General features: G+C 40.9%; 2 protein-coding genes across 3 annotated transcripts in view; both read right to left on the bottom strand.

The window, feature by feature from the left end:
• The window catches only part of CAP2 (cyclase associated actin cytoskeleton regulatory protein 2), a 138,468-nt gene that overhangs the window by 63,973 nt on the left and 46,620 nt on the right, over window positions 1-27,875 (bottom strand). For both annotated transcript variants that reach the window (XM_032341181.1, XM_032341180.1), the window contains exon 4: window positions 14,416-14,493. In XM_032341181.1, the coding sequence (XP_032197072.1) occupies window positions 14,416-14,493 (78 nt within the window). The remainder of the gene's footprint in view (window positions 1-14,415; window positions 14,494-27,875) is intronic.
• LOC116589193 (casein kinase II subunit beta-like) lies at window positions 19,558-20,456 on the bottom strand. Its single transcript, XM_032341182.1, has one exon. It carries the CDS (start codon window positions 20,341-20,343, stop codon window positions 19,696-19,698), a length of 648 nt encoding a protein of 215 aa, XP_032197073.1. The 5' UTR covers window positions 20,344-20,456; the 3' UTR covers window positions 19,558-19,695.

Raw genomic sequence — 27,875 nt, 5'->3', positions numbered from 1 at the left:
TCTCTATCCTCTTTCTCACGTTCCTCTCATTGCTCTTCTTGGACTCCTTTCCCACCTTAAATCGTTTTCTCTTTTATAGAAAGGTTTCGAAGATTATATTTATTTATTTATTTATTTATTTATTTATTTATTTATTTGAAGCGCATGAGCAGAGGGAGAAGCAGACTCCCCACAGAGCAGGGAGCCCAATGGGGGACTCACATGGGATCATAACATGAGCTGAAGGCAGATGCTTAACCGACTGAGCCACCCAGGTGCCTACCCCTGCTTAAATCTGGGGAGATGGAACAACAAAGAAAAGCTGACTGAGAAAATCAGGCCAAAAGAATGGTCCCAAATGGATTTCTTGGTAAGCTCTCTGAAGGCTGTGAGTCTTTGTTTGCTATTTTTGAAAAGGAAACTTCAATCTCAAGGATCGTCCTAGAGAATTACAGAAGGTTTCTGCATGTCTTTGGGCCAGAGAAATGCTGTCAAGAAAGGAAAAGAAAAGGCAAGACCTTTCATTTTCCCATACAATGTCCTTTAAAGATGTGGATTATCCAGCATATTTCTACCAAAAAAGCAAGACCCTCCAAATTCTATAAAGTCAAGCAAGATCATTACTGATGAATCTCTACTATAGCTACCGTCAATTTCAGATAGGTAAGTTATGATATGGACTTTTTTATGAGCTGTCTATGCAGTTAGAATTCATTTGGGACTTGTAATTAAAGTGAACAGTATATTTATGACCACTCGACAGGACTTGGAGCCACATTTTCCCATTTTAAATAATTCTAATGTTTTAGTTGTATCTGGGCTTTTATGATGTACAGTTTGTCCTGTCTGTGGTTTATTTGCTGTCAAGTTTGTAAAATATGAAGTTGCAAATGATATCCCTGTTCCTATGGGAAAACAGAATCCAATTTATGACCTTCCAAGAGGAATCCTGCACACAGTCTACCATAGAAAAAATGATGGTACTCCTGTTGTCCGAATCACTTAAATCCAATTTGTGGGATGTTTAGCCCATTATTCTGTAGAGAGACTCCTTCAGGGCAGAGATGGGATAAAGCTGGAAATTCTGCACTGCAGCCTTTGGTTCCAAATGCATCGTGACCAGCTTCAGAGGGCTGACCGTGGACACTTAGGACAACTTCACAGCCTCAAGGACCGTTTTTCACAATTACATGAAAACTCTGAACTGAGAAGAAGCCATCTAATTGGAACATTTTTCACTAGCATTTAAATATCAGGCCAGCTGGATCTCCACAGCCTCTGTGAATTTAATCAGCTCATTCTTCCCAGAACCTATATTCTAGAATCATTGAATGCCTGAGCTACATCTGTCACCCAAATCTGGTTGTGATCATTTCTTGTCATTAAATGCTCCACACAACCCAAGAACGAACCACTCTGTGGTAGGCCTCAAAGGCACTCATTTTGTGAAAGGGTAGATAAAGGAAGTGGTTATTTTTGAAATAAAATGCCTTACCAACACCGTATCACCTGCTCTTCCTCTAACTTACCTTCCCCCAAAATCCGTTAGAATACTTTTTTCAAGGCTAATTCTACATGGTTGACCCATGACTTATATTTTCCCAGTTATACCCTTCAGTGGTATCTCAATCCCCTCCAAACAGACCTCCACATATCGAGCTCTTTTGGGGCCTCCCTTCTGAGCAAATTAGACCTCAAATAAAATACGGTTAGGACTGGGTGCCTGGGTAGCTCAGTTGGTTAAGCATCTGCTTTCAGCTCAGGTCATGATCCCAGGGTCCTGGGATCTAGTCCCATGTTGGGATCTCTGCTCAGTGGGGAGCCTGCTTCTCCCTTTCTCTCTGCCTGCCGCTCCCCCTGCTTGTGCTCTCTCTCTCTCTCTCTCTCTCTCTCAAGTTTAAGTAAATAAAATCTTTAAAATATATATATAGTTAGGACCACACTTCGTCCTAAAAGCAAAGAGACATCAACTCTAAAGATTTCTGAAGCTCTTCGAATCTTGTTGAGGGGATGGAAGATACGCATAAAAAATAACAGGGGAATGTTTCTGAAAAAATAAAAAGTATGAAGTTCCCTGTGCTTTGACAGAAACTAGTCTACAGGCGCTCAGGAAGTTGCAAGCTATGAAGAGACCATCAGAAGGGATAGTTAGGGATGCCTGGGTGGCTCAGTGGGTTAAGCCACTGCCTTCGGCTCTCATGATCCCAGGGTCCTGGGATCGAGTCCCGCATTGGGCTCCCTGCTCAGCCTCTTTCTCTCTGCCCCTGCCTGCCTCTCTGCCCGCTTGTGCTCTCTCTCTGACAAATAAATAAATAAAATATTAAAAAAAAAGAAGAAGAAGACATGGTAAGTATCTTCATAGAGGAGAGTGGGCAGGGAACCTGGAATGGTGGTCGTACCGGGGTCAGGAGTGTGGTAACAGCTGAGACCTGCGTGAATGACAGGAATCCGTGAATCAGGACAAACAGCAGCACTCACAACGTGCTCTTCCAAAATACATTTTCACATAGAAATGAGCTGAGGGTAGGTACAGAAGTGCCAAATGCTATGATGGCTAGATAGCTGGGATTCAGTAAATGTTGGGCTAAAAAAAAAAAAAAAAAAAAAAAAAAGGTCCCAAAGAAATAAAAATGAAAGAAGGCCCAAGTACGTTAGGTGAATGGGCCGTAATGAAGATCCGAAGCAACTACGCACAGGCCACCTGATGGAGTAAGTGATTCAGGATACAAACACACGAGTTCTCACAACAGCCAAGCTGCCAAAACCTGACAAGAACGTCTTCTTCGTGTTTAACTTGTAAAAAGAAATAATCATTTAAGAAGAAGTACATTCTTTTTTTTTTAAAGATTTTATTTACTTGAGAGATAGCATGAGTAAGGGGAGGGGACAGAGGGAAGCAGGCTCCCCGTGCATCAGGGAGCCCGATGCGGGGCTCGATCCCAGGACCCTGGGATCATGACCTGAGCCAAAAGCAGACACTTACCCAAAAGAGCCCCCCAGGCGCCCTGGAAGAAGTACATTCTCTAGGTGTTTGCCACTGCAAACCCAGGTATGAAGCTACAGCGGGGGAAACAATGTGGGAAAGAAAAGGAAAAAAGCCTGTGTGTGTTTTTCTCTCTCCATGTCTGGGAAATGCATCTCCTTCAAAATAAATTGCTATTCATAAGATGCTCTCTTGCTCAAGTTAGGAGAGGGGCTAGAAGATGCAAATCGGTGAATTTTTAGCTTATTTTTCCAGCAGGGTTGACTTGCTCATGTTCAAAATTTAAGTTTTACAACCTCTGGAAGGCACTGGGCATTTCAGAAAGGATGGTGGTAACCTGTCTTCCAGGGACGACTACGTCAACTTTATTCTGGATTATCTGTAGTGTTAGTACTTAGGGAAGCCCCTGCGTTTTCAATTAAGAGCCAACTGCACAAATTAAAAGTACTGCACAGTGAAGCTTACATCTAGCCCTCTCGCTTGTCGGTGCACATAAACACTAATATCAAATGATGGTTTTATCATGTGATCCGTCCCCCGGCACATACAAATATAGAACATGACCATAAAAAGTAATGGCCCATGCCCTCTGCAGAGTAATTTATGACGGCGCGCCCAAACTGGAATGCCAGCTGCAGTTACCTTCTCCCGGTCCGCTCTGTCCACACACACAGCCTGGGACACGCTGACAGAAGCAGGGTCTTGCAAAGGGGGCTCCCGCCCAGACTCCCAAAACCGTGCGCAATGGCAAATCTGCAGGCCAAGACACTTGTGGTTTTTTAAAAGGTCTGTCGAATGACTCAACCACTTGTTTTTAAATTAATTTCTGATTCAAGTACTGTAAGAAAAGCCTGCAAGGTTTTTTGTTTTTGTTTTTTTTCCCAGCAGATTTATGGTGACTAGCAACCAAATATTTATTTATTTGACAGAGAGAAAGAGAGCAAGAGAAGGAACACAAGCAGGGGGAGTGGGGGAGGGAGAAGCAGGCCTCCCACTGAGCAGGGAGCCCAATGCGGGGCTCGATCTCAGGATCCTGAGATCATGACCTGAGCCAAAGGCAGACACTTAAGGACTGAGCCACCCAGGCGCCCCAGCAACCAAATATTTAGCTTCACAATGGAGAATGGTAAATAGTAACTATTTCATTAAAGATGCAAAGTGATCCCAACACTGGACAGAAGGAGAAAGAAACATTTCCCTGGACATACACAGAGTTCTGGCCTTGATGGAGAATTTGCCTTCAAGGCAGTCTGGAATGGCACAAACTTCATATGAAATAGTTGATAAAACAAAGGACTGTTATCCTTCTTTATTAACCTTTACCCCCCAGATAATCCCCCAAATCCCCTGTGTGTGATAACCACCTCACTTCCTTTGGGCAGCCATTCATTATCTAATTCATGTCTTACAAAAAGAGAGATGAGCTAATGTGCCTTATCAGATTAAAAAAAAAAAAAAAAGTCACCATGAGTGATGTCCAACAGGACAGGATCTTAGCAAATCCTTTCTGCCTCCAAAGTCCTGGGTTTCTAAATACCTTTAAAGCTACTAACTCACAGGCCCATTCACAGCTTTATGTTGCTAAAATAAACAGTCTGGGCGGAAGAATGACAGAATTACTCTCCTTTCTGATTATCCTCCTCTCTGCATCCTGATAACTAATGATTAGCTTTCCTGTGGGCATTCAGCACTGACTGGGTAGCTTCAGGCTGTCAGCTCAAGCAGACCCTGATGATATCACACAAACCTCTTCCTCCCCTTCCTTCCCTGGTGCTCTATTTCTTGTGAACTGGCATCCATGTCCAGACTTCACACACGCTGGTTGGATTGGGAGGGGCAGTGGTGCTAATTACCGGGTTAATTTTCTTGCCATGGAAAGGCTCACACGGAAAGCAAAGGCTTCTTTTTGCCCCCACTTCTCCAGCTACAACACAAAATGCAACTCAGAAAGCTGCTGGTTACAAGAAAGCAACCTGGAGGGTGCCAGCAAGCAATGAAGTTTTTAGTTGGAAGATTTTAGTTGGACTTACGTCTATATGCTTCTCCAGAGATTATTGCCTATGGTTGCCTTTGAGTTCGTAGTGAAGAGAGAACCGGTCCATTTAGCAAATCAGAAAGAGCAGAAACTTATGCATATTTATCAAGTGTGAATATAGAGTTAATTTGGAAAAGGCTATAGGGTAAGCCGCTGATTAGATTCTGAAGTGTTCCTCTGCCCAGGTCACAAGGGGAGACACCACTACTCAATGAAAACATAGCTGAGTTTGATACAAAGAATAGAAACTTTTTATATCTTTTATTTCTCTTCTGGCTTTTTTTCTATTTTCAAGATAAATGTAGAATTGTATATTAAAAGTCCATTGGAAATACTTGCTTGGCACATATATTAACAATGGTTACTCAGCAGAATATTTTCTTGATGTCTTGATTTCTAAATGTCCTCGGGGTGGGGGAGCTTTATAGCAATATTTTAAAGCAGGCATTCATTTTACATTAGGGCCAGAATTACTTTATTGCATTATGTTATCTGTCATATGCCCCCTAACAATAGAACTTAGCAGCATTAATCATGGCCAAATCTCTCAAGAAAATCAAGCAACTTCGATTGAGCAACGCGGTGACATTTTCTGGGCATGGACTTAGGGAACACTTGTGAGCTTGGCATTGTTCACTCGTTTGCTTTTCTTCTACAATTTCCAGACTTGCCACCAGTACCACCTAATTCACCCAAGGCATGCTCTGAGATCAAAGTCACGTAACTGTTTTGTTTGGCCTGTTAGAATATCGGACCATAATTTGACACCTTGTAGTTAGGGTAAAACACTACAGAGGAAAAAGGATGAAATCAGTCTAATAAAAAAAATTTTAAGATATTTATGTACATGTATCTACATCTTTAGCTCTCTCTATATATATCCAGATACAATAAAACCATCTGAAAGTTTACTTGTCCTTCTTTGGATGGTTACTGGGGGATTAATTTGGAAAAACCCAAATGAGTGTTTAGGAAGACAATGTTTTCCCACTGAGCTAGACTTCATGTTAGCCAAACCAAGATACTCATGCTGGCTGATTGGCTAGACAACCCTCAAACCTAAGAATTCTTCCTTCCTGGCATATAGGGTGATGACATTTCCCCAGCATCCCTTGGAGCGGGAATGGTCAGGGAACTGAATGAAGGTGGAGGTGACATATGCTCCTTCCAGGCCTGGCCCATCAAACCTTCCCAGGAATGGTCCAGCCTTCTCCTTTCCAATTTAATGGCTGAGGACCTATAGGACGTGGGACCACAAGATAAAAGAAACTTGGATCCCTGAATGACCGTGTAGAAAACTGGCAGACAAAACCACCAGAGTAGATCTCTCATGAGCAAGAAAAAAATGTCCACTATAGTATGTCTTTGAGATTTGGAGACTATTTCCTAAAGTGGTTGGACTCCCTTGACTAACACCAAATTCTTCTACTCAGTCCCCTGACACTCCCATGCTTTTTCTCATTTAATTCTCACAATTCCTCTCTGAAGTAGCAATGGTCATCCCCATTTTCTTTCTTTCTTTTTTTTTTTTAAGTAGGCTCCACACCCAGTGTGGGGCTCGAACTCATGACCCTGAGATCAAGAGTCCACATGTTCTACCAACGGAGCCAGCCAGAAGCTCCCCGCATTTTAAAGAGAAGGAAACATGGGCTGAATTTAACTTTCTCTTCCCTCAGGTGGGCAACTTAACACGCTGGTTTGGTTAGAATGGCTCAGCATAAACATAATGTAGGCTCTACCAGATTAGTTTGCTGGTGGTCACTCAGAAAGAAAGAGTAGATTCTCCAATTTAAGGAGACGCTGATGAATTTGTTTATCTTGAATTTGGATTTTTGTTTTTAGCATTTGGATTTAGATTGCTATTGAGTAGATCCACATCCAAAGTTTCTACTGCTGATGACCCTCACAAATTAATATGTTTTATGGAAGCCTCAAATGTATTTATACCCACTAGCAGTCTGGATCTGTCATGAACCATGTAATTATCTAAAGTCCTAAGGTTACTACATGAAGCTTTCTTGCTTAGTTTAAGATGAACAAGTTATTAATAAATTAGATTCCTTCTTCATGTGTTAAAAAATACGTTAAGTGACAGGTACCTGCCTGGCTCAGTCGGTTAAGTGCCTGCCTTTGGCTCGTGTTGTGACCTCAAGGTCCTCTCCCTCTGCCCCTCCCCCTGCTCATGCTCACTCTCTCTGTCTCTCTCTCTCAAATAAATAAATACAATCTTAAAAAAAAAAAAAGAAAAGAAAACCCATTAAATGAGTGCTTTAAGCAGAAACCAGGTGGGGCCATGCATATTCACTCATAGATGGAGGAGTGGCCAGAAGAGTCTCTCATCTCCCTTTCCTTCTAATTTTCAGACTGTATAAACAATGAAAGGACAAACCATCAGTTCTAGATTCCTGCTCTATACATATTTCCTTTCAAAGTGCAAGTCCAAATAGAGATAGAAAAGAAAAGCAATCAGAATAAATTCTCTCTCTCTCTCTCTCACTTCCAGAGGCACAAAAAACCCAGACTTTCCGGTCTTTTCCATAGAATAAAGTCCATAGTGGCAGCCAATGACTATAAGCCATGTTCCCTGACCTTGGAAACTTAGAGTTAATTTTTTCCCTATGTACTGATGGGGGGATTAATGTACTGATGGACATTAATTCCATTTGAGTGTGCGTGCACACACACACACACACACACACACACACACACACACCCCATTTCATTGTCCGGTCTTAGTAGCATGAGAAATGTTAGAGAAAATAAGGAAAGTATATCTGGGAGGGAACAAGAATGCCTACTGTAGTTACCCACAGCAGCTACAGTTCATCACCCCACTGCTTACCAAATGCTCCTGCAAGTTAACCAGGCCTATAGGGGGTGAGCTGGGAGGGCAACCTCCTGTGTGGTGATAGCCTTCCTTGGGGGTGATACCTATGCATGGCTTCAGAGGCACTGGTCTACTGGAGATTATATCTTCAGTTCAGGGCAGAGTTTTGGGGTCACCCAGAGTGGAGATGATTAAATTTAGCTCATGTTTCACATCTCTCCCAGGTTATGTGAGATGTTTCAAGGCCAAAAAAACCCCACATCTCCCAATTCAAGTTGATGTCTTCTAAGGTTTTATTTTGACACACATCTCCTATAAATGATTGTGCAGGGTGGTTCTTCTTGCATGTGGTGTCTGTGTAAAGGGCTTTGTATGGTGAGTAAGGGAATAGGCCCACGACTAGGTCTGGTGGCCTGGTCATTAATGTGTCCCTGAACTTTGTTTTTTATGCTTGTGAGTTAGAAATCACATATTTTCCCTTGGACAGCTACATCCAGAAGAATGGAAATCAACGTTTCTCTGACACCATACACAAAGATAAACTCAGAATGGATGAAAGACCTCAGTAGGAGACAGGAATCCATCAAACTCCTAGATGAGTACACAGGCCTCTTCAACATTAGCCACAGCAACTTCTTTCAAGATGCATCTCCAAAGGCAAGGGAAACAAAAGTGAAAATGAACTTTTGGGACTTCTTCAAGATAGAAAGTTTCTGCACAGAAAAGGAAACAGTCAACAAAACAAAGAATGGGAGAAGATATTTGCAAATGACACTACAGACAAAGGGCTGATAGCCACAAGATCTATAAAGAACTTCTCAAACTCAAATAACACAAATAACTCAAATAACACAAAACAAATCATCAAGTCAAAAAATGGGCAGAAGATATGAACAGACACTTCTCCAATGAAGACATACAAATGGCTATCAGACACATGAAAAAATGTTCATCATCATTAGCCATCAGGGAGATTCAAATCAAAAGCACATTGAGATACCACCTTACACCAGTTAGAATGGCAAAAATTGACAAGGCAAGAAACAACAAGTGTTGGCAAGGATGTGAAAAAAGGGGAACCCTCTTACGCTGTTGGTGGGAATGCAAGTTGGTGCAACCACTTTGGAAAACAGTGTGGAGTTTCCTCAAAAAATTAAAAATAGAGCTACCCTATGAGCCTGCAATTGCACTACTGGGTATTTACCCCAAAGGTTCAAATGGAGTGAAAAGAAGGGCCATATGCACCCCAGTGTTCATAGCAGCAATGGCCACAAGAGCCAAACTGTGGAAAGAGCTGAGATGCCCTTCAACAGATGAATGGTTAAAGAAGATGTGGTCCATATATACAATGGAATATTACACAGCCATCAGAAAGGATGAATACCCAACTTTTGCATCAACATGGATGGGACTGGAGGAGACTATGCTAACTGAAATAAGTCAAGCAGAGAAAGTCAATTATACAGTTTCACTTATTTGTGGAACATAAGTAATAGTACGGAGGACATTAGAAGGAAGGGAAAAATGAAGGCGGGGGAGGAAACTGGAGGGGGAGAAGAACCATAAGAGACTATGAACTTCAAGAAACACACTGAGGTTTTAGAGGGGAGAGGGGTTGGGAGATGGGTTAGCCCAGTGGTGGGTATTAAGGAGGGCACGGATTGCAGGGAGCACTGGGTTTTATAGGCAAACAATGAATCATGGAACACTATATCAAAAACTAATGATGTACTGTATGGTGACTAACATAACACAATAAAATATATATATACACACACACATACACACATATATAAACATAAAAAAATAGTACTAATCAACTATGATGCCCCTGGAGATATGCTACAGGGAATCCATAGTATTCTTTCCTCAAATAATAAAGTAGTTAATTATGTACACACACACACACACACACACACACACGAAATAACATACTTTCCCTTCCCAATGCCTGAAACTCCTACTAAAGATTCATTCTCTACCATTTTCTCCTAGATCCCTATTACAACTCTAAGGAAATAAATATAGGAGTCATTACTTAGTAATTCAGCCAGTAGAAAGTAAGCCACCTTGTAACAGCCATGTAGTGGGGGTAAGAGATAAGCCACTGCTATTGTGAGTCACTAGGATTTGGAAGATGTCTGTTACTGCCGCATAACCCTGCCTGCTTTGATACGAAAATGTCAGGAGGAAAGAGCAAAGGTTGGATATTTGACTACTACAGGATTTTGTGCTTGTGAGGATGTCAGGTGGTGATGTCTACATTCTTGCTGTTCACAGTTTAGCAACAAATGACCAGTATTACCATTACCCAGGAGCTGGCTAGAAATGGGACTCTCAGGTTCTACCCCAGATCTACTAAACCAGACTTTGCCCTTCAACAAGACCTTCAGGTGATTCCAAGGAAGATTAAAGTTGAGAATTAGTGACCAAGAGGCAACTGGAAATGAGAGCCTAAAGCATCTAAAATAAATTTGCAGCCCACCTTCCACAGGTTTCTCAGGTGTGTGGTCCCTGGACAGGCTACCTCGCCATCACACAGGAACTTTTTAAAGAAATGCAGATGTTTGGGTCTCGACCAAGAGCTCCTGAATCAGACACTATGAAAGGGGCCCAGAAATCTGTGTTTCAACAACCCCAGATGTGATTCTCATACACACTAATGTTTTGGAGCTACTGCCACAAACCAGCGAATTAAATTACAGGAGTTATTATTCTCCTAAAAGAAGGACGAGAGGAAGATGGGGATGGTTATAACACATCATTGTTATGAGAAATTCCACCTGTTCACGGTGATTTCCTTTGTGCTGTATCTTCTAGAACACACACGGGGAAAGTCAAGGCCTGGCTGTGGACTACCATATTTACCACTGCGCTGATGACCTCTCCAGTCTGCTTTTCTGTCTAGTGAACGTGCTAGGACAGTGCTGTGGATAAAGATGCAGGGGAAAACAATAGCCAAACTATGGAAAGAACCTAGATGTCCATCAACAGATGAATGGATAAAGAAGATGTGGTATATATACACAATGGAATACTAAGCAGCCATCAAAAGAAATGAAATCTTGCCATTTGCGACAACTTGGATGGAACTAGAGGGTATTATGCTGAGCGAAATAAGTCAATCGGAGAAAGACAACTATCATATGATCTCCCTGATATGAGGAAGTGGTGATGCAACATGGGGGGCTTGGAGGGTAGGAAAAGAATAAATGAAACAAGAAGGGATTGGGAAGGAGACAAATCATAATAGATTCTTAATCTCACAAAACAAACTGAGGGTTGCTGGGGGGAGGGGGTAGGGAGAGGGTGGTAGGGTTATGGACATTGGGGAGGGTCTGTGCTATGGTGAGTGCTGTGAAGTGTGTAAACCTGGCAATTCACAGACCTGTACCCCTAATTAGTCTAAGGGCTAATAATACATTATATGCTTATAAAAAATAAAATAATAAAAAAAATTATTAAGAAAAAAAGAGATGTAGGGGACAGAAATGGAGGTGGACATCCAAAAATGGCTTTGCATTGTGCCACCCTGGGCCTGCTGGAGCACTGTGGTGAGTGCTATAGAAAACACTTCCTGGGTGCGACCCCCTTTTACCAAGAAAGCAATAGGGTAAGAAGGGGGGAACTACAGTGGCTACACCCAGGAATCTGCACAGCCACACGTGTCCCCAACTACAGCTCATTTGGGGAAGCCACGATTCCACTGCATTCATTTGTGTGCTTACTTGTCCTCATTCACCCAATATTTGATGAGTGACTTTTTTTTTTTTTTAAAGATTTTATTTATTTATTTGACAGAGATCACAAGCAGGCAGAGAGGCAGGCAGAGAGAGAGGAGGAAGCAGACTCCGCAGTGCAGAGAGCCCGATGTGGGGCTCGATTCCAGGACCCTGGGATCACGACCTGAGCCGAAGGCAGAGGCTTTAACCCACTGAGCCACGCAGAGGCTTTAACCCACTGCGCCCCTAATGAGTGACTTCTATGTGTAAGGCCTGCAAGGCCAATGGAGAGGTCTCTTGTGTTTAGAAAAGAGATCGAGTGGGCGGGCCACCAGCAAGAAAAGTCATGGTTCTCCCCTCCATCTAAGACTCCCAGTGATGCACTGAAGTCACGTATCCCACTTTAATCACAGGAAAGCTGCGCTAAGGCTGTACCTAGAATGCACTGCATTGTGATTTTCCAGTTTCACTTTTCTCTTTTGTGAAGAGGGGAGAAAAAGCAGGGATTGAGAAGGCCAGGGAGGGAAAAGAAACCACAGCAGAGTACACGATCTCGCCAACCTTACAAAGCTGCCTGCCTGGGCCACGTGCTGACTCCCCATGTCACACGAGGGAAGTGACAGATCCACGGAAGCTCTGGCTACAAGTATGAATTTCCCGAGAAACCCACAAACCCCTCAAGGCCAAGATCACACCTCAGACCAATCAAACCAGACCCTTCCGAAGTGAGATCCACGAGTTGCTATTTTAAAAAAAATGTTCTGGGTGATTCCACTGCACGACAGCTGTTCCAGGGAGGGCTGGGGGTCTCGGGTCTTGCCCCTTGATGGAGCTGAGCTTCCTCCCCTGAAAGTCAAAGTTTCTCAAGATCCTCGGCAAAACTTTTTCATTTCGGGAGTTTGTTTCAGAATTTAAAGGGAGCTAGTCAACTTAAGCTATTATATTATAATGAATATCCAACTATCTTTTTTTTTTTCACTAATTTTTTTCCCCAAAGAAAATGTACTAATTTATCGCCCATCACCAGCATAGCATGAGACCTCCCGTCTTCCCCATCCTTAACATGTGACATTGTCAGACTTTTCGGTGTTTGCCATCCCAGTGAGAATGCTGCCGTATTTCCCTGGGGCTTACAGTTTCTATTACGGGGCAAGAAATTAACCACAAATGTAGTGGCTTTGTAACAACACAAGTATATGATTTTCTGGTTCTGAAAGACAGAGGTCCAAAATGGGTCTCAAATCAAGGGGTCAACAAGGCTGCATTCCTTTGAGGGGTTCTACAGGTGAATGTCTTTCCTTGCTTTTTCTAGTTTCTACAGTGTCCTTATTCCTTGCCTTGTGGTCCCTTCCTCTATCTCCAAAGCCAGCAGCATGACATCAGATTTCTCTGACTCTTCTGCTTGTTCTCTTCCACATGGTAGGACCCTTACGATTACATAAAGCCCACACCAATAATCCAGGATAATCTCCCCATCTCAAGGTCAGCTGATGAGCAAACTTAATTTCTCCATTGCATTGTAACAAACATAACTGCAATTTCTGGGGACTCCAATGATCTTTTAGATAGTTTGTCACCAAACTTCAGAATCAGAATATTTAGTCAAGGGACGCCTGGGTGGCTCGGTTGGTTAAGCGGCTGCCTTCGGCTCAGGTCATGATCCTGGCGTCCTGGGATCGAGTCCCACATTGGGCTCCTTGCTCGGCAGGGAGCCTGCTTCTCCCTCTGCCTCTAGCCTGCCACTCTGTCTGCCTGTGCTTGCGCTCTGTATCTCTCTCTCTCTAACAAATAAATAAAAATCTTTAAAAAAAAAAAGAATATTTAGTCAAAATGATAATTCTTTTTTCTTATTTAGCAATGTATGCTGGTCATAGATCTACTTTTTAATGGATAATTTCATTTACAACCCAATCGGCAAGGTCAAAATATTGTTATGTAGCTTTGGTAGAGAGCATGATGGGGTTATTTATACAATGTGATGACTGTAGTTTGGGCCAGGTGGGGAGTGGGGGGCACTGGTTTAGAAAGTGGGAAGTTTATAATGGCCTGGGGAATGGGAAGGACCCCTGCCAACCACCACTTTGCTCTTAATACCCACCACTATGTTTATATTCAAGTTTACTCTGGGCCTTATGTGGCGATGTGATAGTAGGTTAAAAGTTGTTAGAAACTGCATGGACTCTCTCTAGATGACCCACATACACAATACATTTAAGAAGCACTGGCTTGGCCTACCCACACTACGAAATAGTAGCTAACCAAATCCGTACACGCAGTTTACAGATGATGAGAGATGTGAATAGGTTTTGATGACAAAATAGCACAAAATGTGAACTAAAAATTAGTAAATACTTCCTTGGTTATAAAATGGTTGTGAGACTAGTAAAAAGAACAGGCTACATTCTCTTTTATGGCTAGTACTCCATGGTGTCTGTCTGTCCATCTGTCCATCCACCCATCCATCCATCCATCCAATTATCTATCTCATCACATCTTCTTTATCATGGTGCCATCGTGGTGATCACTGCGTAATGCATAGAATTGTCAATTCACTGGGTCCTATACGTGAAACCAATATAACACCATATACGTCAACTATATTTCAATAAAAGAATAATAATAGGCTGCAGATGACATAAATGAATTGACATTTTAAAAAGGTGATGTTACAGTAGGAATTTGACCACAATAAGAGGACGAAGCAGAAGGAATGTTCCACACCATGACCTCGATTAGAAACATATCTACGTGCTATAGAACTCATCTCGGGCATGACTCTCAGAGTGAATGGTTCTGCTGCCTCCTTGTTGTCTGTCTTACACTACTGCCTGTTCTCTAGGCAGCCCTGCCTCTCCAAATACACTCTTACCTCTTGGGGTTGTTGGAACTGTGAGGCCATCAGAAGGAACGCCCGCTGGGCCTGGAAAGCACTGTGTACCATCTCCGCCTAGGAACAAAGAAGACGACGGAAGTTTAGATGTTTGAGCTTCAGAACAAAGCATGACCATATGATCCAGCAAATCTATCCCTAGGTACACACTCCAAACTGAAAATATACGTCCACACAAAGCCTTGCTACTGGATATTGGCAGCAGCATTACTCACGATAGTTCAGATGGAGAGACAATCAGAATGTTCATCCAGGGATGAATGGATAAACAAAAGGTGATATGTCCATACAATGGGATGTTACGCGGCATTAAAAAGAGGCGAAGTGCTGATCCGCGCTACCGTGCGGGTGACCCTTGAAAACATGCTGAGTGAAGGAAGCCGGTCAAAAAAGACCACATGTGTATGAGTCCATTGATACAAAATGTCCAGAATAAGCGAATCTACAGAGACAGAAAGGACACTCGTGCTTGCCTGGGGCTGGTGGGAGAGAGGAATGGAGTACGAGGTTTCTTTTGGGGGTGAGGCGGGAAGCAGAGACTGATGATGGTTTTACAGCTTGGGGCATCTACTAAAATACCACTGAACTGTTCACTTTAAAAGAGTGAACGTTATCTGTGGGAATGACATCTCAATAAAGCTGCTGAAAAATGTCTGAGCCCCAAACGCAGTTGTTTTCAAAGGGTATTTCTCCTGTCTCTGTTTGCAGTGTGCCCAAACCTCTTCTATGCCTTCTGCTGGAGAGGAAGTTGTCCCTTAAATCATCCCCAGACACTGTGTTCATTGTGAGCCAGTCGCTTCTCCAATTATTAAGACAGATCTAGAGATTTCAGCACTACCTGGACTGAAACTCCCCCCACCCCCAAGAAAGGAGCCAGGCGGGAGAGTGTGTTTCAAATACACGGCGCCTTCACTATTAATGCTTTACTTTTTCAAGTTTAAAAAGTTACAGAAGAGGACCAAGAAGAAAAGGATTCCAGATTTTTGTATCACACACAAGTGACCATTTTGGCACCCTTTTTCTAGTTCTTAAGAAAATTCACATAGCTATTTTCATAAGACAAAGCACAAGGATTTAGAATAATTTTTAAAAGCAGAAAGTTACAAATATTAAGGTTTAAAAAAAGTCTCACATCTATAATCTTTATTAAAAATAGATGAACACCACTGTGCCATCTTTTAAGATATATATGCACAGAGACCTTTAAAAGATGGGACCATACCAAGGTACTATTTTTTAAAATAAAAAGTATACATTTTAATTGTGGTTGAATAGTAGAGATGAAAGAGACAGAATTGGTAAATTAGAAGTTTCTGCAATATAATAATTATTAAGTTCTAAATGATCATTCCAAGGGAAAAAAACCTATATAAAAATTTATATATAAGTATGTAAATATATATAATATTAAGAGATTGGAATAATTATGTATTTGCATTTTAAATTACATGGTATCATTTTAGACAGTATTTTAGACAGTATTGATTGGCTCCTTACTGGCAAAGATAAGAATATAAGTACACTCCTATGTCTTTTCCTATTTCTGATATCCTATCTTCCATATTTTTGAGTTGTTATTTTTATTTTGCTCCATTAAATAGCATTCATAGTCTAGCTGGAACATGAATCCACAGACTCTAGGACAGAGGCTACATTTAAATACACCTCGTGGTTCTTACCATTTTACCACGATTTCTCCATTTCCGGATTATTCTGAGATTTTTTATTGGCCGAACCTCATTATCAATTCTTTTTTTTTTTTTCAAAAACATCTCAAAGTTGCTTTTAGTTCTTCAGGTCTGGACACGTCTCCCTGTCGTCTTTCCATTTTAACAGCATCTGCGCTGAGTGGAACCTCCTTGGTAACATTCTTCATCTGTTTTCAGATAACACGGCACTAACTGTACCAACAGAGAAATCTGAAGCCAGCTGGTTTGTTTGTTTTTTTTTTCTCTCTTGCAGAAAATTGGCTTTTTCTAGTTTGACACCTGAAGAATTATTTCTTTATCCTTGGGGTTTAACAGCCTAGCCATGATGTGTTTGGGTTTTGAGCGTTCTATGTTATATCCGCGGGAGTAGGTTTGGCCCTCATTCATTTCTAGGAAAATTTTTCTTTTATCTTTCAAGATACCTCTGTTGCGCTTGTCAGAATCTCTCTTGGGGGACTCCAATTATTATCTTCAGATCGTGTGATGTTTGAGTGTCTTCGTATCTTCTACATTCTCTCTCTGCCTTCAATTTCTTTGTCTTCATCTGTATTTACTGCGATCACATGAATACGGTTTTCTACTGTGAGTGAACCGATTTCCAACAGGATCTCTTATACATACATTCACTTAATCTATGTATCACTTCTGTATGGATGTCATTTTTGTTCTTCATTTGTTAGACCTTCAACTTCTCTTGCATTTCACTCCCACCAAAGTTTTATCACCTTGTCTTTAAGCTATTTATTTATTTATTTATTTATTAAAGATTTTATTTATTTGCTTGACAGACAGAGATCACAAGTAGGCAGAGAGGCAGGAAGAGAGAAAGAGAGAGGAGGAAGCAGGCTCCCCGCTGAGCAGAGAGCCCGATGAGGGACTCGATCCCAGGACCCCGGGATCACGACCTGAGCCAAAGGCAGAGGCTTTAACCCACTGAACCACCCAGGCGCCCCATCTTTAAGCTATTTAAAAATACATTTATACTCTCATTAATTCTGAGAGTGTAAGTTATGCTCTAATTAAGCCATTTTGAGGAATCTGTTTCTGTTCCTTACATTCCATTTTCTCTGAGCGGGAGCCGATGCCTTCCCTTCGCATGCAACGTTCCTTTCCGACACACTATTTCTGGCTGCCATGAAGGTGTGTCCATAAGTCCTTCGCTACCATATTGTGGGTTTCTTTATTTTCCCTTTCAATCAAGGGTTTGTGCTCTATCAAACTCTTTAAGGGCCTGATGCACTGGGACAGGAGAGGGATGGCTCAGTGAGGAGATGTCCAGCCTTTGAGAATTTGGATGCTACTCAATCTTCTGGTTGTATCTTGAATATCCTAAACCATGATTCACTCCACATCTTGGCTATTGTAAATAAAGTTGTGATGAACATAGGGGTGAATGTGTCTTTCTGAATTACTGTCTTCATTTCCTTTGGATAGATACCTAGAAGGGAAGGTGCTGGATCATGACAGTTCTATTTTTAATTTTTTGAGGAATCGCCATACTGTTTTCCACAGTGGCTACACCAATTTACATTCCCATCAACAGCGCACAAGGGTTCCCTTTATATCCGCATCCTTGCCAACACCTCTTATTTCTTGTTTTTTTGGATAACAGACATTTTGACAGGTGTGAGGTGATATCTGGTGGTTTTGATTTGCATTTTATTCGTGGCTAGTAATGCCGAACATCTTTTCATATGCCTGTTGGCCATCTGTATTTCTTTAGAAAATTACTGTATTCAAGACCTCCACCCATTTTTTTAATCAGATGTTTTTTGATCATGGGTTGCATGAGTTTTTTTCATATATTTTGGGCATGAACCCCTTATTTGATACATCATTTGTGAAAATCTCCCATTCAGTAGGTTGCTTCTCATTTTATTGATGGTTTCCTTCACTGTGCAAACCTTTTTAGTTTGACATAGTCCCACTTGTTTATTTTTGCTTTTGTTGTCCTTTCCTGAGGAGCCAAATCCGAAATCCATTGCTACCACTGTCAGAGTTCAGTACTTTTGTTTTCTCCTAGGAGTTTTATGGCATCAGGTCTTACATCTAGGTCTTTAATCCATTTTGAATTTATTTTTGTGTAGTGTGTGAGGAAGTGGTCCAGTTTCATTCTTTTTTTTTTTTTTTTTTTTTAAAGCTTTATTTATTTGACAGAGAGAGAGATCACAAGTAGGCAGAGAGTCAGGCAGAGAGAGAGAGAGAAGCAGGCTCCCGCTGAGCAAAGAGCCCGATGCGGGGCTCGATCCCAGGACACTGAGATCATGACCTGAGCCGAAGGCAGCGGCTCAATCCACTGAGCCACCCAGGCGCCCCCTGTTTCATTCTTTTGCATGTGGCTGTCCAGTTTTCCCAGCACCACTTATTGAAGAGACTGTCTTTCCCCATGGTATGCTCTTGCCTCCTTTGTCATAGATTAACTAACCATATAAGTGTGGGTTTATTTGTGGGCTCCCCATTCTTTTCCACTGATCTACGTGTCTGGTTTTGTGTCAGTACCATCCTGTTTTGACTACGACAGCTTTGTGCTATAGTTTGAAATCTGGGGCTGGGATAACTCCATTTATGTTCTTCTTTCTCCAGATCACTTTGGTTATTCAGGGTCTTTTGTGGTTCCATAAGAATTTTAGAATTATTTGTTCTTGTTCTGTGAAAAATGTCATTGGTATTCTGATAGAAGCTGCACCGAATCTGTAGATTGCTTGAGGTAGTATGAATATTTTAACAATTTTAATTATTCCAATCCATGAAAACAGTATCACTTTCCATTGATTCATGTCATCTTCAATTTCCTTCATCAATGTCTTATAGTTTTCAGAGTACAGGAATTTCACCTCCTTGATTAAATTTATTCCCAAGTATTTTATTCTTTTTGGTGCAGTTGTAAATGAAATTATTTTCTTAATTTCTCTTTCTGCTATTTCATTATTAGTATATAGAAAAGCAACAGATTTCTGTATATTGATTTTGTGTCCTCAACTTTACTGAATTCATTTATAGTTTTTGGTGAAGTCTTTAGTGTTTTTAATATAGTATCACATCATCTGCGAACACTGATAGTGCTATTTCTTCCTTTTCATTTTGGATGACTTTTTTTTCTTTTTCTTGCCTAACTGCTGTGGCTAGGATTTCCAAAACTATGTTGAAGAAAAGTGACTAAAGTAGGGGGAAGTGACTAGTTTTTGTCATTCCACTTCATTAACATGTACTGACATTTGACAAATTTTCTAAAATTTTTACTGACATGAGCACCTTATTCTTGTTTCTAATTTTTCTTGTTATTTCTCATTCAAGGATTTTTTTTTTCTGAGATACAAAGCTTCAGCTCAAACCAAGATCCTTAGACCATTTCAATAAAACAACAAATTCAATTATCAGCATAATAGAATAGGTCTCATGAATTTTTTTTTGCCTTTTCTTCCACTTTATTTCATATTCCCACCACAATAATGACTCCTTTAATTTAAACTAAAAACCATAGAGGGATCCTGAAAGGGTAGCAGCAAAGGATCAGAGGTGTCAAAGACTGAAGGTCAGGTGGGATGGGGAATCAGCAAATTGTCTTGACTGGGCTCTTAAAGTTGCTGGCGGCTTGGAGCTGCAGTTGGTAGGCCATTGGATGGATCCTGAAACTGTAAAGCCTGGGTACAAACTGGTTGGCGGGCCGCTTGGGCTGGTACTCCGGGTGCACCACGAAGAGCATGTGAGGGAAACCGGTGCCGAAGTAGGCGCCGTCCGTGTGATGGTGCCTTGATGACTTGGGTGTGTACACGTCCATGCACTTGGGGCAGTAGAGCTTCACCATGGCCTCACCTGGGATGTCCGAAAGGCTGATGGGAAGCATTGGCTGGTTCTCACAGTACACACGGGGACAGTAGCCAAAGTCTCCCTGCTGGTACTTTTCCAACATCTGGGCGATGCCACGGTTGGTGAGGATAGAGCGGGCATGGATCAATCCATAAAGTATCTCGGCTGCCTGCTCAATCAGGTCACTCTGGTTGGGGTTGTCTTCCAGCTCTTCATCAGGCTCTAGGTCTAAGATCATGTCTAGAGCTTGTTGATAGTGAGGCACCTGCTCACTGAGTCCAGTGAGATTGAATTTGTCCTGGATGTAGTCCTCATCCACTTCACAGAAAAATTCATTGCCACGGAGCCCACGGAACCAGGAAATCGAGGACACCTCCTCTGAGCTGCTCATCTTCACGTCAGTGGCTGGACGGGGACCGGGAACAGGGCCGGGGAGGGGAGTTGCCGCTTCCAAGGAACCGCAAGGGCTACAACGCAGGCCACAGACCCGACCTTGGCAACCGAAGTCGGTCTCATGAATATTTAAATGAAGATATATTTTCCATTTTGGAGTATACCATCTCCTATTATTTGTCCTGGTACTCTGAATGCTGGGATTATATTGCTCAAAATCTCAAAATTTTGGATGTTCCTTAGGGAAGAACAGAGGATTTTCAATATTTACTCTTCTGGAGGCCATTATGATCTTATGAATGTCAAGTTCTGAGCTGCATGAAAGTTCACCCATGTATCAAAATGTGTATTTTCAGTAGGACTCCTGTCAGTCTCTAATGACCACATTTCCAAAAATAAAACTATGTTGAACAACAGTGGTGAGAGAGGGCATCCTTGTCATTTTCCTGATCTCAAAGGGAAGGCTGTCAGTTCTTCCCCATTGAGGATGATATTTGCTTTGGGTTTTTCATAGATAGATTTTATGAAGTTGAGGAATGTCCCCTCTATCCCTATACTTCGAATCGTTTTAATCAGGAATGGATGCTGTATCTTGTCAAAAGTTTTTTCTACATCAATTGAGAGGACCATGTGGTTCTTCTCTCTTCTCTTAACTGATCTGTTCTATCACATTGACTGATTTACAAATGTTGAACCAACCCTGCATCTCAGGGATAAATTCCACCTGGTCATAATCTTTTTAATGTACTGTAGGATCCTATTAGCTAGGATCTTGTTGAGAATCTTGGCATCCATATTCATTAGGGATATTGGTCTGAAATTCTCCTTTTTGGTGGGGTCTCTGCCTGGTTTGGGGATCAGGATAATGTTGGCTTCATAAAAAGAGTCTGTAAGTTTTCCTTCTGTTTCTATTTTTTGAAAGAGCTTCAGGAGACTAGGTATTATTTCTTCTTTAAATATTTGGTAGAATTCTCCAGAGAATCCGACAGGTCCTGGGCTCTTGTTTTTTGGAATATTTTTGATCACTGCTTCAATCTCATTACTAGATATTTCCAGGAATGCATCCATTTCATCTAGGTTGCGTAACTTATTGGCATATAACTATTGACAATAATTCCTGATGATTGTTCCTATTTCCTTGGTGTTAGTCATGACCTCTCCTTTTTTATTCATAATTTTATTAATTTGGGTCCTCTCTCTTTTATTTTGGATTAGTTTGGCCAACGGTTTATCGATCTCATTGATTCTTTCAAAAAAACCAGCTTCTAGTTTCATTGATGTGTTCTACTGTATCTCTAGTTTCTATCTCATTGATCTCTGCTCTAATCTTTATTATTTCCCTTCTTGTATGTGGGGTTGGCTTAATTTGTTGTTGATTCTCCAGTTCTTTAAGGTGTAAAGAGAGCTGGTGTATTCTGGATTTTTCAATTTTTTTGAGGGAGGCTTGGATGGCTATGTATTTCCCTTAGGACCACCTTTGCTGAAACCCCGAATTGCTAAGGAAATGTTGAAAAAGAAAAACAAAACTGGGGACATCATGTTGCCTGATTTCAAGCTTTACTACAAAGTTGTGATCACCAAGACAGCATGGTACTGGCACAAAAACAGACACACAGACCAGTGGAACAGAGTAGAGAGCCCAGATATGGACCCTCAACTCTACGGTCAAATAATCTCCAACAAAGCAGGAAAAAATATACAATGGAAAAAAGACAGTCTCTTCAATAAATGGTGCTGGAAAAATTGGACAGCTATGTCTAGAAGAGTGAAACTTGACCATTCTCCTACCCCATACACAAAGATAAACTTGAAATGGATAAAAGATCTCAACGTGAGGCAGGAATTTATCAAAATCCTAGAGGATAACATAGGTGGTAACCTCTTTGACATTGGCCACAGCAACTTTTTTCAAGATACCACTCCAAAGGCAAAGGAAACAAAAGAGAAATTGAACTTTTGGGACTTCATCAAGATCAAAAGCTTCTGCACAGCAAAGGAAGCAGTCAACAAAACAAAGAGGCAACCCATGGAATGGGAGAAGATATTCGCAAATGACACTTCAGATAAAGGGCTGATATCCAAGATCTATAAAAAACTCCTCAAACTCAACACACACAAAACAGATAATCACGTCAAAAAATAGTCAGAAGACATGAACAGACAATTCTCAAAAGAAGACATACAAATGGCTAACAGACACATGAAAAAATGTTCATCATCACCAGTCATCAGGGAGATTCAAATCAAATCCACATTGAGGTACCACCTTACACCAGTTAGATGGCAAAAATTAACAAGACAGTAAACAACATGTGTTGGAGAGGATGCAGAGAAAGGTGGAACCCTCTTACGCTGTTGGTGGGAATGCAAGTTGGTGCAGCTACTTTGGAAAACAGTATGGAGTTTCCTCAAAAAATTAAAAATTGAGCTACCCTATGACCCTGCAATTGCACTACTGGGTATTTATCCCAAAGATACAGATGGAGTGAAAAGAAGGACCCCAATGTTCATAGCAGCAATGGCCACAGTCGCCAAACTGTGGAAAGAAACAAGATGCCCTTCAACAGACGAATGGATAAAGAAGATGTGGTCCATATATACAATGGAGTATTATGCCTCCATCAGAAAGGATAAATACCCAACTTCTATATCAACGTGGACGGGACTGGAAGAGATTATGCTGAGTGAAATAAGTCAAGCAAAGAGAGTCAATTATCATATGGTTTCACATGGAGGACATTGGGAGTTGGAGAGGAGAAGTGAGTTGGGGGAAATCGTAGGGGGAAACGAACCATGAGAGACTGTAGACTCTGAGAAACAAACTGAGGGTTTTGGAGGGAAGGGGGAGGGGGGGTGGGTATGCCTGGTGGTGGATATTATGGAAGGCATGTATTGCATGGAGCAGTGGGTGTGGTGCATAAACAATGAGTTTTGGAACAATGGAAAGTAATAAAATAAAATGAAATGAAAAAAAGGAAAGAAAACTATGAGATACAGCTTTCCACAGCTTGGATATAAATAAAATAATTGTACTTCTCCTGGCCACAATAACACAGAGGTATTGTTCTCATCTCTGACAAACCTTGCAGAGTTGACTGAATTGTAGTTGCTGTGGTACAGTAATTTAGGATTACCTGACTTCTGTAGTTAAAACTGCTAGCTCTGAGGGGCATTGACAATATTTTTGTAGTTATCCTAAGATGAACACTATCAGTAGCATTTTTTTACTTTCCCTAGAAAGAATGTTTAGCCTGGTGCTAGTAATTTTCTGGTGGTCTGATTGGCAAAATGGCCAATTTCATTAATTAGAGTTCTTCCCTTAAACAGTCTTTCACAACAAAAGGGGTGGAGGTTGGAGGAGAGAATGGCTCAATACCTAGATTCTTGCTTCAACTCTCTTCAACTTTCACTTTGCTTATGCAGAGAAATCTACAGAATCCACAGAATCTTCAGAAAGATCTCTCCCTCCAGTTCCTTGGAACTCTGGGCATAATTAGCAGATTGTAAACCACATTCATGTTTAACGTCATCAGTCCATGTTTCAAAGGATTTTCATTCCGCACTTGAGATATCCTGGTCCACCTGCTTCTACAGGAAAGTTCCGTGAGTTCCCTCGACCAGATAGCATCCTATTTAGGAGCAATTTTACTAAACCTGCTGAGTTCTGATAACTTGAAAGGGAGAATTTGGCTCACTCAGGCAGTTCGAAACATTGTGAAAGAAAAAGTCAAACGTAGGGATTTTCAGTAACAACAAATAATTGAGGGTTTTTGCTGAGTTTGTCCATCACATGTGTGCCGGGCTCAAGAGCCTCAGTGACCTTTGTGGGTGTCTATGTGCATCTATCTTCCTGCGAGCACGTGTGTGCAGAGAGGAGAGGAAGACTTTGGTAAGAGTCAAGGCTACACATTTTATTTAAACTCAATCAATTATCATCTAGGTAACTGGGATTCTTGGATAGATGGAATGGTGGACCATCTTGTTTTGTGCTCCTAGGGGACAGAGTAGGAGAATGAATTTTGGTAGTCAATTTAAAGCAGACCTTGGGACTAGAAGATCTGGGCAAATATGACTTTCTCTTCAGGAGAGAGCTGGCTCCTGGGGGAAGCCTAAGTGATCTCTAAATAACCATCAGATCTTTGCATTGCTTCACTGGGAATGCTACAGGCTGCAAAGTACTATGTGGATGAAAAAGGGGAACAGGCACAACTGGGGGAAAATGTGTAAGAGACACGGAGAGATGAAAAAGTATCCAGCAAGGGTATCTGTAATGAAGGGATTTCCAGATCTTCTGAAACAGTATTATCCTTTTTCTTGAGACCTGACAGTGAAGGGAAGAGGGTTCTCCTCTTCTAAGGTCAAGGGAATGAGCACCTGCTCTTTGGGAGCAATATGCTGGCTGAGAAGGTCATGGTCAATGCTATCCCTATATTCCTCCCTAATTAATCTGCCAATGCCCTATATTTTACAATTAGAGATAATGTATTTTTAGATTTTATTCCTTAGGGACCTCTAATCGGGGGCCTCGAACTCTAAAGGGGAAGTTCCTTGAGTTTCAGCCAATGAAGAGCCTTTAAAGAGGGACCTGAGAGACGAAAGAAAAACAAGAAAATGAAATGATGACAAGAGGTCACAGGATAATGAAGACAAAATATCACCACTTCATAATTTTGCTGGAAACAAATTGGAGGTGTCTAATTTTGTAAAAATGAACAAAGGCACCAACTCTATAAAGTCAGATTATGAAAGGCATCTGGGTTGACATATTAAGAACCATAAAGAGGGTGTACACCGTGCTTCTCAATCTTAAGTGTGCATTATATTCACCTGGATGGTTTTTTTTTTTTTTAAGATTTATTTATTTATTTGACAGACAGAGATCACAAGCAGGCAGAGAGGCAGGCAGAGAGAGAGAGAGAGAGAGAAGGAAGCAGGCTCCTGGCTGAGCAGAGAGCTCGATGTGGGGCTCGATCCCAGGACCCTGGGATCATGACCTGAGCCAAAGGCAGCGGCTTAACCCACTGAGCCACCCAGGCGCCCCTGGATGGTTTTTTTTTAAAGATTTTATTTATTTATTTGACAGAGAGATCACAAGTAGGCAGAGAGGCAGGCAGAGAGAGAGGGAAGCAGACTATCTGCAGAGCAGAGAGCCCGATGCGGGGCTCGATCCCAGGACCCCAGGATCATGATCTGAGCTAAAGGCAGAGGCTTTAACCCATTGAGCCACCCAGGCACCCCATCACCTGGATGGTTTGTTAAAACAGATTGTTGAGCCTTACAACCAAGTTTCAGATTTGATAGGTTTAAGTGAGCCCGAGAACTTAGATTTGTAACACAAAAGGAAACACATAATTTGAATAGGTCTTTATCTGTTAAAAAAATTCAATTAATAATTAATAACCTTTTGAAAATGGAAACCACCAGGCCCAATGGGTTCATTGGTGAATTCCACCAAACAAGTATATCAATTTCCTACAATCTCTCTTAAAAGATTGAATCAGAGGAAACACTTCCTAAATCATTCCAGGAGGCCAGTACTACCCTAATACCATTAATTTTTTTAAAGATTTATTTATTTTAGAGAGAATGCATGCACAAGTCGGGGGACACAGGGAGAAAATCTTCAAGCAGACTCCCATTGAGTGTGGAGCTTGACATGAGGCTGGATCTCCCTATCCTAAGGTCATGACCTGAGCCTAAACCAAGAGCCAGACACTGAACTGACTGAGCCACCCAGGTGCCCCACATTAACTGGTTTTTCAATATTGAACCAGCCTTGTAGATCCTGGAAAAATTATACTTGACCATGGTGTATAATTCTTTCTATACTTTTTTGGATTTGATTTGCTAATATTTTTTGAGGATTTCTGCACTTATGTTCATGAGAGATATTGGTCTGTAGTTTTCTTGTCTTATAATACCTTTTATCACTACACAATGCCCTTCTTTATCCCTGGCAACTTCCCTTACTTGGAAGTATGCTCTTCTGAAATTAATACAGGTACTCTTACTTTCTTCTGATTAATGTTAGTATGGTATATTTTCTGCATCCATTTATTTTTAATCTGTATGTGTCTTTACATTTAAAATGGCTTTCCTGTAGACAACATGTAGTTGGGCCATGTTTTTTGACCCACTGTGACAATCTCTATCTTTTAATTGGTACATTTAGACCACTGACATTCAAAGTGATTACGGCTATCACTGGATTAATATCTACCATATTCATTGCTATTTTCCATTTGTTGCCCTTGTTATTTGTTCCTTTTTTTTTGGTCTTCTACTCTTTTTTCTGCCTTTTGTGGTTTTAACTGAGCATTCTGGATTATTTCACTTTCTCTCCTTTCTTAGCTTATCAGTTACATATTTTTTTTCCTTTTAAGTGGTTGGCCGAGAGGTTGCAATATACAACTAATCCAAGGTCACTTTCAAACAACATTACACCACAGTAGCATAAATACCTTATAATAACAAAATAATCTTAATCTCTTCATCTTGTCCTGAGTATCACTGCTGTCTTTTCATTTCACTTATATACATATATATATGATACATATGCATATTGATGATATATACAGAAGTGTAGTAATTCAATATACTGTTCCTATTATTATTATTATTTTGAATGAATTGTTACACATTAGATCAATCAAGAATATGAAAAATAAGATTTAATTTTACCTTCATTTATTTCTTTTTTGATGTTAGTCTTTATATAGATACAGGTTTCTGAGCTAATTATATTATACTCCTTTTCTTGGAAGAGCTTGTTTTAACATTTCCTGCAAGGCAAGTCTACTGGAAACAAGTTTCCTCAATTTTTGTCTGAGAAAGTACTTCTTCACTTTTGAAGAATAATTTTTCAGAGTACAAAATTCTAGATTGGTAGGTTTCTTCTCTTAACACTTTAAATATTTCCCTCTACTCTCTTCTTGCTTGTGGGTTTCTGAGGAAAGGTCATATGTATCTTATCTTTGTTCCTCTATAGAAAATGTGTTTTCATCTGGCTTCTTGCAGGATTATTCCATTATTTTTTATTTCCTAAAATTTGAGAATGATACACTGGGGTGTAGTTTTTGCATATTTATCCTGCTTGGTATTCTTTAAGCTTCCTGGATCTGTGGTTTGGTTTCTGATATCAATTTGGGGGAAATTCTTGGTAACCATTGTTTCAAATATTTTTTTAAAAAGATTTTATTTATTTGACAGAGAAAGAGATCACAAGTAGGCAGAGAGGCAGGCAGAGAGAGAGAGGGAAGCAGGCTCCCTGCTGAGCAGAGAGCCCAATGTGGGACTTGATCCCAGGATCCCGAGATCATGACCTGAGCCAAAGGCAGAGACTTAACCCACTGAGCCACCCAGGTGCCCTCAAGTATTTTTTTCTATTCCTTTCTCTCTTTACTCTCCTGTTATTCCCATTAAAATATGCTACACCTTTCATAGTTGTCCCACAGCCCTTGGATATTCTGTTCTGTTTTGTTTGGTTTTTGTTCTCTCTGTTTTTTGAAGATTCTACTGATACATCTTTTA

This window comes from Mustela erminea, chromosome 4, assembly GCF_009829155.1.
Source record: "Mustela erminea isolate mMusErm1 chromosome 4, mMusErm1.Pri, whole genome shotgun sequence".
Taxonomy (NCBI): domain Eukaryota; kingdom Metazoa; phylum Chordata; class Mammalia; order Carnivora; family Mustelidae; genus Mustela; species Mustela erminea.
The sequence above is the reverse complement of the archived record's forward strand: the minus strand, read 5'-3'. Positions and strand labels throughout refer to the sequence as shown.

Bases quoted from the DNA above. Each gene is read 5' to 3' on its own strand.
- LOC116589193 (XM_032341182.1), bottom strand. From the start codon at position 20,343: ATGAGCAGCTCAGAGGAGGTGTCCTCGATTTCCTGGTTCCGTGGGCTC.